Source organism: Oreochromis aureus, linkage group 23 (assembly GCF_013358895.1).
Source record: "Oreochromis aureus strain Israel breed Guangdong linkage group 23, ZZ_aureus, whole genome shotgun sequence".
Lineage (NCBI taxonomy): Eukaryota > Metazoa > Chordata > Actinopteri > Cichliformes > Cichlidae > Oreochromis > Oreochromis aureus.
This window is the reverse complement of record NC_052963.1, coordinates 29,624,217-29,636,340: the sequence shown is the minus strand read 5'-3', so window position 1 is coordinate 29,636,340 and position 12,124 is coordinate 29,624,217. Positions and strand designations below refer to the sequence as shown.

The window sequence follows — 12,124 nt, the reverse complement described above, 5'->3', positions numbered from 1 at the left end:
TTTCAAAGTATTATGTTTGTGGACTGTACCTTGATATCCTCTGACAAGACAACCTCATACTGGTTGTGGAGGTTCCTCAGTTCAGTCAGTTGGTTCTTTTCTGCTGACTCCAGAAAGTGTTCGATGTCTGTCAGTGCTGACTCTGCCCCTTCCTGTGACTGACACTTATCCACAGCCTGGGATGCCAGCAAGTAGATCCCAGACTCACACCACTGGTTAACCTGCGCACAACATCTAATGAAGTCAGTAATAGCCAAGAATTCAGTTTTAGAAAACATAATCATCCCTTCACATATGGTGTCACAGTGTAAGAGTCCTGTATTTGGGTGGTAGGAAGAAAATACTGCAAGTAAAATCCCAGTTGGGTCTGTAGAAACTTGTTATGCGGGTAATAAAATCCTCAATTGTTGAGTTATGTCAAGCTTCTGCTTAGATTGTAAGTCTTCTATCTTTATCTTTAAAAAGATTATTTGGTCAAACTGATGGTGAGTACTCTTGTGCGATAAGCATATAACTGTAAAGGTGAATAGATTTTGATTTTCACATTTAAACGCAATGACTGCAATAGTTGGTCTTGTGGCAACCGGGAGAACTGAAGCCACAGTGATGAGTGTGTTACAGACAGTTTATTTGAATATGTCTACAGCAGCAGGGTGAACAGATGGCACAGTCAAAACAATGATCCGTCCACACCTTACTCAAACAGAAAGACAACCATCAGCTCTTTTTTTTGGAAGGTCGAGTCACAGGTGTAACGTGGAACACATATTATGTAATTATAGATTTATCTAATCAAATGGTAGTCCAAGCACTTTTCAACTCATTTTAAAATATCGAAACAGTTTAAACACTGATGAGAATCAACCAAACTTGGAATTAAAGTTGTGCTCAGCAGCACATTTCACTAAGAACATTGAATAAAAAATAATATTTACATTATATTTAAGTGCCAGCGACTCAAGATTATACAACTTTAACTCAATGCTTGCACCATCTGCTGGTTGCAAATAGAGGACATGATATTCTAAGATGTAAATATGTCAGTGTGATTTTACAACATGTCCCACTGTCTGGCCATTTTGGTCCAGAATTATCCAATGAGGAGATTAAAAAAAAACAAACCCCAAAGAACAGATTCATCACATTTCATCTGGCTTGTGTTAAGTCAAACTTTTGGATTTGTGGCCATCTGTAAATGTGCACAACTCATATGGTATCCTTACCTTATCAATGCCCTGGTGTATCTGCAGAGATTTGGACAAAATATCTGTCTTTTTCTTGACCTCATTGCTGAAGTCGTCACAGACACGACGGAGCTCGACACATTTGGGTCTGATGGAGTCCACAGCATAGTGATTGCTCTGAATCAGCTGGTCACCATGCAATGCGTGAAGTTGTGCCTTTTCCAGTGTGGCCTGGAAGAAAATCAAGTAAGTATGACACATTAAGGTGTGCAAACAAAAACTTCAGGGTATCCACACTCAACTGTGTAACTCTACAACTCTACTAAAGTGATTCATGGTGATTGCTTTAACAAGAAAACAAATTACTTGTAATGATTCAATATTATTACATTATTATGTGCCATTGTGTGTGTAACTATGTGATTACAAACCTGAGCTTTCTCCTCCAGTGTTTTTAGCTCCTTGAGCAGTTTTTCAACTCTGGCCACACAGTCCCCAGTGTCTGAAAGGCTGTTTAGACTGTCTATCAAGCTGTCAAGAGACACTTTGACCTGATGACCAATGATTGGAGAGAAACAGAGAAAAAGCAGAGACAATCATTAAGTTATTTCGTTATCTATTCTCCTCGTGTTAAACAAACCAAATGACGAATTACATTTGTTGATTTCGTTTGCGTAAAACTTTTTTTAATGTAAAAACACAGCTTGAACATTAAAACATTAGCAGTGTCTTCGTAGCTCTGTAAGAACTCTGCAGTATGGCTGTGTTCTCAGTATTCATCAGCAGGGGGCGGTGTGGTGCTTTCCTTCTGCCCTGACTGTATTTAAACCATTGCTGCCTGTATTATATATTAATCAGTGTGGAAACTGCATCAGAGTTGTGCTTTGCTTTAAGAAAGTGGCAACAGTACTCGCTATTGTTAACACTGTAGTAACTGTAATTTTATTTTATTCCATTTTGTATGTCAGGTTACTCTTATTTTTTGGTATTAAGGTTTTAGGGCACATGGTGTTAATATTACATTTTATTGTTGTTGTTTTGATGTATTTAATCAATCTAAAACACAAAAATAGAAGACCTTTAGTTTAATCGTGTTGATTGATGGTAGTAAGTGATGCCTGTCTCTGTATTATGAATGTATATGCATAGCCTTCTGAAGGCACTTGGATTTTACCATTATGCAAAAGGTGTCTTTTGGCTTTGCACCAGAAGAAGGAGTGATGACTGCTGACCATAACAGTTCTGTTTTATTAGGAGGTTGGAGTCGTGCCACTAATGTAAGCTTCAAGTTAATGAGCAAAGAAACTGTGGGTTGTGTCCTGTTGTCCCCATAGTTTTTTTAAAAATTATATTTAAATTTTTTGTCTCCGTTCACTCATTCACTGCATTCTTGATTTTTACATTCTGGCTACACAGTGAATAAAAGGAACCAAAAGGTGCTTGGCTAAGGTTTGTGTTATATGCCTCATGACTACGGTAAACCGATGCACCGCTGACAACAGATACCTTGCTCTAGAATGGGACACACCAGTGGCTTTGAATGACAGGAGCGTGACTGGATATAATGTTTTTGTCCAGCTTAATGTTAACCACTCAGGATATACTGGTAAATGTGAGTGTACCGCTGTGTAAAATTAAATACATCCTGTCAAATTTGTTCATGTCTTTGGGAATATTTTAACAGGTACAGAAAATTGGTGTGAAGATGGCGCTGAGTATGGCAGCCTCGTCGCGAGCTCCCCCAAGCAACAGCTGTTTTTGTGTTTAATTTTACTTTTCCTTTATTTCTTCTGGTTCGACTGAGACGGCGCACTATAACAGACCACTGCTCCCCTGTTCATTACTGGCTAATATGCAGTTTCTGGAGAACAAGCTGTGCGAACTTCAGGCACGGATCTCATTCCAGTGAGAGATGCAGGACTGCTACGTGATCTGCCAGAAACCTGGCTATCGGACTCCGCCATACAACTACCGGGGTTCTCCGTGCACCGCACGGACAGGTCACAGGAGCAAACCGGGAAAAGCAGAGGCGGTGGTGTGTGCTTCATGATCAACAACAGCTGGTATGATTATGCCAACGTACACCCGGTTAAATCCTTCTGCTCACTGGACCTGGAGTACCTGATGATTAAGTGCTGTTCATTCTGGCTATGGAGGGAATATACAGGAGTCATTATTACGGCTGTTTACATTCCCCCACAAGCCGACACTGACCGAGCACTCAGGGAACTGTACAGCGCGATCAGCAGTCAGGAAACCGCGCACCCAGAGGCGGCGTTTATCACAACCGGAGACTTTAAAAAAGGAAACCTGAAGAAAGTTTTACCAAAACTCCACCAACACATTCACTTCGACACACGAGGAGGAGAGTGGCTGCTCGACCACTGTTACACCTCCTTCCGGGATGCGTACAAAGCCCTCCTCCGCTCCCCATTCGGCCAATCAGATCATCGCTCCATCCTGCTCCTGCTCGCCTACAGGCAGAAGCGAAAACACGAAGCTCCAACCCTGAGGGCGGTGCGCCGTTGATCGGACCAATCAGAGTCCATGTTGCGGGACTGTTTTGATAACGCGGACTGGGCAATGTTTCGCATGGCTGCTGACGACATCGATGAGTACACACACTCAGTCTGCAGATTTATCAGAAAATACGTGGAAGATGTCGTCCCATCCAGAACAGTCCACCCAAATCAAAAACCGTGGATTAACAGTGATGTGTGCACGGCACTGGCGGCACGGAGCACTGCTTTTACCTCCGCGAACACATCGGACTGCAAACACGCATATTACCAACTCCGGAAGACAATTAAAGCAGCCAAATGTGAATACATCGACAAAGTGGAACAGCAATTTGACAATCCTCGGAGAATGTGGCACGGACTAAACACATTCACAGACTAAAGAGGGAAAAATCAGCACACCGCAGACCACGGCCTCTCTGTGTGAGGATCTAAACGTATTCTACGCTAGATGCGACACAGCGAACACCACGAGACCGGACAGTATAGGCGTTGGCGGGGAGAGAGCGGAGGGAAGACACACAACAAGGGGCCACCTAAAAAATTATTTTCACACATAACATCTGTAAAAATAAAAGATTCATTCATCCCGGTTCTCTCCAAATTAAATTATCCCAAGTTAGAGTTATTTCATAAATATGTGATATAAAAAAAAACATTGTTAGAAATGTGGAGGACATATACTCATTGTAATGTGTGAAGATAGGAAACATCACCCTTCCTACTGGTCTACTTGCAGTAGCACACATGACAAACCAAAGGCTGCATGGCAATGACAGCCAAGCAGACAGCAGGACATACTTTACCTCTCTGAAGTCCTGTTCAAAGTGACGCAACTGCAGGCACTGCTCCAGTTTCAGATGGTGTTTGCTCCAGAACTGTTCAAAGGCATTTTCTGTCTCATCTAGCTGGGCCAAAAGCCTAAAACATAGGTTACAAATGTAATGAGAATTGCTACATAACTGCTCAAAATGCATAGCAATATACATACATGCATAACATCTATAAAGGAGTCTTTGTTGCTTGTTACCTTTCCACAGTAGTTTGGTTTTCCATCTCATCAGGGTTGAGTTCATGATCCTCTGACTTGGCTGACTGATCTTTTATACAACTATACAAGGTGGTACCTTGCTTCACAGCTAGCCTCAGTTCATCCTGATTCACAGAAACAGAAGCATTATTATAACAGAACATTAAAATCATAGAGAAACATTTGTAAATCTGTGTAAGTTCCTATTTCAGCAGAAATATCCAATCTGATTAAAGTACATGTAGTAGATCATTAAAGACATCTGCACTTTTGCATTTAAAACTGATATTTGAAAATGCAGGCTCTGCTGGGAGGATAGTAGATAAAGTCAGTCATGTAGAATATTCCAAGGCTGGAGCCTATCCCAGCTGTCTTAGGGTGAGAGGCAGGGTACAGCCTAGACAGGTTGCAAGTCTGTCGCAGGGCTAACAGCAAATCACACTCACATTCACTCCTGCATTCACACCTATGGGCAATTCAGTGTTTCCATTTAACCTGACCCCACTAACTGCATGTCTTTTGACTGTGAGAGGAAGCTGGAGAACCCACGCAAACACGGGAAGAACATGCAAACTCCACACAGAAAGACCCCGGCGTGATGGCGGAATTGAACTCAAGACTTTCTTGCTGTGAGGCAACAGTGCTAACCGGATATACTAGTGTAAAAATACTTGTTTTATCTCATGTTAATATGTGTGTGTGTCCTAGCGTATTTAATGCACCACATTACCTTGAGGTTATTGTGTTTGTCGGTGTGTGCTGTAAGGAGGTCTTTGGTGCACTGGACGTCATTGGGCAGCTCTGTCTCTGCTAGGTCTGTCCCGAACTTCTGTAACATCTGGGCTGTGGTTTTCACTGTCATGGCAAAATTTTCTATTGCCTATGGAAACAGACTCAAATGTTACTCTGCAATGTCCTCTAATCTAGCTCACCATACACCTGCTATAATGTCAAATCTGTGAAACTTTTACAGTTTTACAGTCTCAAGTTTTAGAGATATGGTATTGAATACTACAGTAAGTCAGTACTCACTGTTCGGTGATGTATCCACTGACTGTGACAGTATTCCAGGTTTCCTCCTAACTCTCGGGTCAGCTGGGTTTTATCCACATAGCCATGTAGGTCAGAGAGCGAGTTCAGCATCACGATCTGCAAACACAGTGCACTGCTTTAAGTGTCCATTATTATTAAGTAAAATTGGTAGTACAATTTCTCATTGTCAATGTTGTTGCAAGATGGGAAATGTAAAATCCTGTGTTACTGGAGAGCAGGCAGTACAACGACCTTGCTAAAGAATGTTGTTACAGGAAAAGAGACGATTTTTAACATTCATTATTCACTCATTCATTATTGCCTGGTAAGTTACTAAATAGCAAATCAAACATTTTGGTTTACAAGACATACACTTTGTACCTTTCAAAACTTTTCTTTGAAAAGCACCATATAACTAAGGGGGTTATAGTTATTATTACTACATTTGCATGCACAATTTTAAAAACTGAGATGCATTTTTAGGTGTTGACTTGAAAACAAGTATAAAAATTTGTATTCATGAATAATTTATTTATCTTTTTTAGCTAAAACCTAAGATCTGTGATGCAATGATTTCTCTCACAAAAAATAAATGCAACTTTCCTGTCGTGTGACTCTCCTGTCAAAGCAGCCATTCTTTCTTTCCCACCAAACCTCTTTGCTCACTGTTGCTCAGTCCCTCAAAAATGTGACACAATGTTTATCTTAACTAAAAGGGTGGATTGAGGAAGACCTGGTTATGTTACACAACTCTGACAACTGATCCACTGTGTCTGTCTTTGTCAATATTTGATATCTTTGATACCACTGACATGTTTATCAAAGGAAAGAAAAGCTATGGTTATGTTTAACACCTACAAAAGAGACATAACATCTCTCGACAAGCTTGGAGTCCTCCAGGAAACACTGGAGAAAGTGGCCAGGGAGAGGAAAGTGTAGTTTGCCTGATAGATGGATGGAATTATGGGTGGATGGATGGATGGGTGGAGCATGCTTGATGCTTTTCATACTTTGCTATTGAAATGTTAGATTTAATTGTGCTGTGATAAAAAAAAAAATCACACCTTATGCAATTTAAGGAATTGTTCTATGAAAAAAAAAATCCCTCATGGTGTTAAAGCATAGCATCTCTGTGTGTTTGGATTACATGTTTTCTCTTTCAGGATATCAAAAAAACTAACAATTATCATGGGAAATACTTTTTGTCTCTCTGTTAGGTGTCTGTTTCAGAACCATGCCCTGGCTCAGAATAAAACACCGGCATGCTTACCGGTACCTTCATTTTGAAGTCATCCTTATGTAGTTTGATCCCAATATCTGCTATATGCTTCTGGAAGAACCTGGATGGCCTCAGCACCAACACCAATTGAAGATTTCCTGGGAATGCCCCCTGGAAAATATAACAAATGAACTTGAAATAAGATATTGCATCTTTTCATTCTCATGGTTATCTGTAAGTTACTTGAAACAGGCTAAAACTATATTCTTCTGGTATAAAACTATTGCAGGTCTTATTTAGTTTGTTACAGAAGCATGTTATAAAAGATCTGCCCATTTTAGTTGAAGCTCACTGAGGCTGATAGGTAAAAATGGTGCTTAAAACAGGAAGGAGTGAAGAGATTTGTGTCTTTTGAAACATTATTACCACCTACCCTGTTCTAAAGAGGCACTCTTGCTGTGATATAGGTGTGTGCTACAAGCCGTTGCATTGAAAGTGATTGTTAAATGAGGAATTCTATAATGAATGTGTTTGTGATCCATCCACTTAGGATGGATCTGTTTGCTCTGGTACAATGTGGCTGCAAGGGCCCAAAAGAAAATGAAGTTATCACAGGGTTGTTACGCCTGTGTAGGAAACATAAGGACTTTAAAAAACATCGAAAAAAGTCCTTGTATATATTTCTATGATGATTTAAGTATCTCACTGAACTTACAGCGATCCTGGATAGAGAGGCCTTTACTGAGCTCCATTTGTCCTTCCGCCGGTCGATGATGATAATGAAGCCAATGCTTGCAGCATCCAGGCTGGAGAGAGGAGGAAAACAATTTAAAGTTATAGGCCATGCTAATCAAATTCCCAAAGGTTTCGGGCTCCCGAAAATACAGAACTCAAGAATTTTCCACATTTCAAGGAATACACAATTAGTACACCACTAAGCATAATTTCCAGAAAGCCTTATGGTATTACTGGTGAGATGACGCAGTGAAGAAGTTTAACCACCCAGGATCAAATGTGATCCTGCAGGATGGTTTTGAATCAAATGGAATTTTATCTTTATGATCTTTCTCGTTATTAGTTATAATTGTGTGTGAGTATACATACCTGGGGATGCTGGTCAGGTAAGTAACTACATTGAGGAAATCTTCCTCTGGCACTTCACTAAAGCCTGAGTACTCTGGGAAAGTGATGATGGGGGCACCGTCTTTCCCTCGCCCTCCTATAGCACAAAAAAACCAAACAAATCAATAACTGCAATAACTGTATTGCAAGACATTTTATCATTTAATAACTCAAAGGGAATATGAAATGCAGACATCTGTAAAACCTCCATTACAGCTATATGAAATTGTGTTTCATTTAAGAAATCTGAAATGAAAGTTAAGACACCATTTAATTCAGAATATATGAAATTGTTTTGTTTTCCCAGTAGGAATTGTATTACAGGCATCCAGATGAGATTAGGGACATGGTGAATGGGAAATGACCTTTGGGAATGTGGTTCTACTAAATGTAAAATGGTATATCAGAGGAACACCCCAATCCTAACACATCAGTACTGTTTGTTTCTTTAGGCTTTCAATTAAAGTTAAATTACATTGTGTTCTTAGTATATGTCCAACCATAACATTTTATTTACACTTCTCACAGATTTGGATTTACTGTTTTCACTCTTTTTGTCTTCATTGCCAACTGTAAGAAGACCAAACTGTTCAATGAGTCAAGTATCAGACCTCAGGGTAGTCTTATACTTGACTCATTAATTACTGGTCCTTGGTCAGGCCCACTTTTGGTTGGCTGTAGATGAGTAGGTAGAGGCTGTGTGCTTCAGTCTTCTTGAGATTTGAATGTGGCTTGTATTGTGAAAAAAGTGCTTTGAGTAGTCAGTAAGACTAGAAAGCACTATATAACTAGCAATTAATGTCCTTGATGTCACATTTCACTACAGCGGATAACCCTCTAGTGTCATTTTTCAATGTCTGCAACACTTTGTAGATGTACCTGAAATAAACACCATTAAACCATAATCTAACTAAAGTTTCAGGCTTCTAAACATTGTGTTCTAAGATTTGAAAGACATTTTTAAACTTAAACCATGATTATTTCATAAACTTAAACCAAATGGCTAATGTAAATGATAAGCAAAACACAAGTCTAAAAATACTAGTCATATACTATTTTCAGACTTGTGTGTTCTCATTGTTAATTCTGTCTCTTAATCCAGGCTTTTGTGGCTTACTATATTTGATTATCAGTATGCTTTACCTTGCACATCTATTAAAGGTCCCTACAAGGAGCCAGTATGCAACCAGAAGTAGTCTTGACACTTCTGGTTGCAGGTACAGACTTTGTCACTGGGAAAATCCAATACTTGCACATCTCTAGAAAGGTCACTAGATGGTGAGCATGAGCCATAAATCTGCTGGCTCCACAAGTAAAACATTGCTACATCATGCTACTTGAGAAAAAAACTAATAGCATTTGTAATGCTAAAAGTTACAGAGATTCATACAGACATTAAAGGGGTGTGCACAACCTTGAATGAGCACATCTGAGGATATTTTTGTTGGTTTTGAATTTTGTCTGACCAGCATCTCTCAACCACAAACATGTGACTAACTTGCTGAGAATGGAAAGTTTATACTCAACACATTGCAGGAGGGGAAGAAAGTGGGAGTCATGGTCTGACATCTGTGATACTGGCATTAAAAAAAACATCTGTTAGGCAAGGCAGGTAAGTGCTGCAGTGTTATTAGTCAAATCCCAAAACATTATGAGATGTTATAGAACCCATATTTCCCACAAAGAAGAACCAACCAAAACAGAGCTCCAGTAGTGTAAATTAAATTAAAATGACTCAAATAATGCTTTATGTCTCCTGGATATAGTCATATCAACTTTCTGAAACTTGTAGAAAGAAGGCAACACTATTTTGAAAACTTACACTCCACAAAAATATACATTTTCCTCTCTAAGAACATAAAAGACTTAATTCTCCCTAATAAAGTTACTGTTGTAAAAGTATGTGAAATGTGCATGTTTCCAATTTCCTGCTTGCAACTCCTTGCCTGCTGCTAGTAGTGCAAAGGTAGTCCAACCCAGAAAAAGTGACAGGTTTTACACTGACCACTCAGTGATGTGTTTCTCCTTTACTTTTTAAGGAGAATCAAAAGAAAGCAACAAATCCTGCAGCTGTCCATGAGGGAAAACAAAATCATAAAAACTCTAAGAAAAGAGACATGAAATTGGTTGGTATACTTCCTAACTGGTCTCTGGCAAAAGGAAACCCTCACTGGTTCCTGTTCATGTATATATAAAATGTGTATACAGAAAGACAAAAATAGCGAACCAAATGATCATAGCATTTAAACCTGGATCCTACTGAGAAGGCACACACACTCACAGTAGGCACACACATGTGGTGAAGACTATGAACCAGACTTGTGTTAACCTTATGTAATTCTAGAGGCAAGTAATGCTGAGAGAGGAACTTTTGGAAACAGTTATTTTGGCTGTTTGGTGAGACGACTGAGAGAAGGAATGAGAGGCATCCCTGGAGAACCACACAGACTGCTGTGTCACCACTAACAGCACATCTGGAAAAGTCTGAGGGCACCCAGTGTGAATGCGGGGATGGTAAAAGCAATGTTCCTGTCTAAACGTTTAAACTTAAAATTTTGTGACTTTCCACCAGCTCCATACTAGTTAATAACTGGTCGCATTTGCTTATCATTGGGAGCTATGATGTGCAAATATATGTAGTGAGCCACCTACGCATTACACCTACAGACGCTGACTGGCCATGCAAACCCATGCCAAGAAGCTTCTGGTGGCAGTTTTTGTGCTGATGTTAATACCAGAGGAGGTTTGAATCTTTGCATTTACTGAATTTATGATGTCTGTGACTTTTACATGCTATGTATCTCTGTAACCCTTCTCTATAGATTTATTTGGTCCGCCACTTCATAGGTGAGTTAATAAGGCTTCTAAAGACTTTCGGTGAGCTCTTTAGAACGACTCTTGTTAATTATTTCATAAGAGTTTGTAACAGCAGACTGCACGGCTAGGTGTTCGTGCCAATTAGAGTAAAAAAACAAACAAAAAAAGAATTGAATTCAATATTTTAAAGAGTTGCTCATCCACTAATGTTCTCCTCATCAATAGTCTCAGCAACAAAGTGCAAATATATACTTCCTCAAATGAAAAGCTTTTCAATAACACAAAGAAACATATACCACTTAAATGTTTTTTGATGCTTCAAATTGAACTTTTAGTTGCTGTAAAAAATTTTCAAATAATTTTTTAAGAAATAAAAAGCAAACAAAATGCTAATGTTTTCTCATGTTTCTTCTGTCACTTATGGAGCTCTCAATTTAAAAGGTGATACAACATTAATGTGTATATTACATTTTAGAATTTGAAAGTGTCTGGTGGTCTACTCAGTCTATATGCTTTGTTTTTTATTGGCTCATGTTTTTACACAATTCTTTGTGCTATGACTTTATCTGTATTGCAGCCAATTTCCCTGAGATGTTATTATCTGAAAGCTATAAAGAACTGGAGGAAGCAGTTCCCTGGAAGATACCTGCATGTGTTGGATGAAATCTGGCCTTAATAAATCAGTATTACACAACATGGTATGTGCAGCTCAGTTTTAGCATTGCTAGCACAATTTTAATTACGTAAAATTAATTTTATATCAAATTAATTAATATTTATTAAAATGGATCCTAAGAAAAACAGACAAAAAAGACTATTCTATTGTAGCAGATGACTCTGGAATAAAGATTTCCAGTCATGTCATAAATTGCAAGATGAGGAGCTAAACATAGACTTCCGTACAAATTGAATAACAAAAGGCAAGCCTTTAGTTTGGCTGATCATAAGCTTAACAACAAAATAGACAGGCAACAGGCAGAAAGAGACTAAAGAGACTGGTAGGTCAGCTGGTAGAGAAAAGAGTGCTGCAAAGTCAGGACAAAAGGGAAATCGAGCTGGATACAGAAGAGTCAGGAGGTGCAGGTGAAAGTAATCAAGGACAATGAGACGGGTAGTGGGGCAGTAAAACTGGAGACAAATAACTACCATAATAAAAACAGGAAGTAAGAACAATAACGAAACAGTGAAATGGACAAACACA

General features: G+C 39.1%; 1 protein-coding gene across 4 annotated transcripts in view; it reads right to left on the bottom strand.

Moving 5' to 3' along the window:
• Window positions 1-12,124, bottom strand: part of mcf2l2 (MCF.2 cell line derived transforming sequence-like 2) — an 88,024-nt gene that overhangs the window by 57,052 nt on the left and 18,848 nt on the right. For 3 of the 4 annotated variants that reach the window (XM_039606932.1, XM_039606929.1, XM_039606928.1), the window contains exons 3-12: window positions 8,089-8,203; window positions 7,700-7,790; window positions 7,036-7,155; window positions 5,766-5,882; window positions 5,464-5,613; window positions 4,734-4,858; window positions 4,510-4,624; window positions 1,616-1,735; window positions 1,224-1,415; window positions 30-221 (exon numbers count right to left, since the gene is read on the bottom strand). In XM_039606932.1, coding sequence (XP_039462866.1) covers window positions 30-221; window positions 1,224-1,415; window positions 1,616-1,735; window positions 4,510-4,624; window positions 4,734-4,858; window positions 5,464-5,613; window positions 5,766-5,882; window positions 7,036-7,155; window positions 7,700-7,790; window positions 8,089-8,203 — 1,337 coding nt within the window. The remainder of the gene's footprint in view (window positions 1-29; window positions 222-1,223; window positions 1,416-1,615; window positions 1,736-4,509; window positions 4,625-4,733; window positions 4,859-5,463; window positions 5,614-5,765; window positions 5,883-7,035; window positions 7,156-7,699; window positions 7,791-8,088; window positions 8,204-12,124) is intronic. The other variant, XM_039606930.1, reaches the window with a different exon arrangement.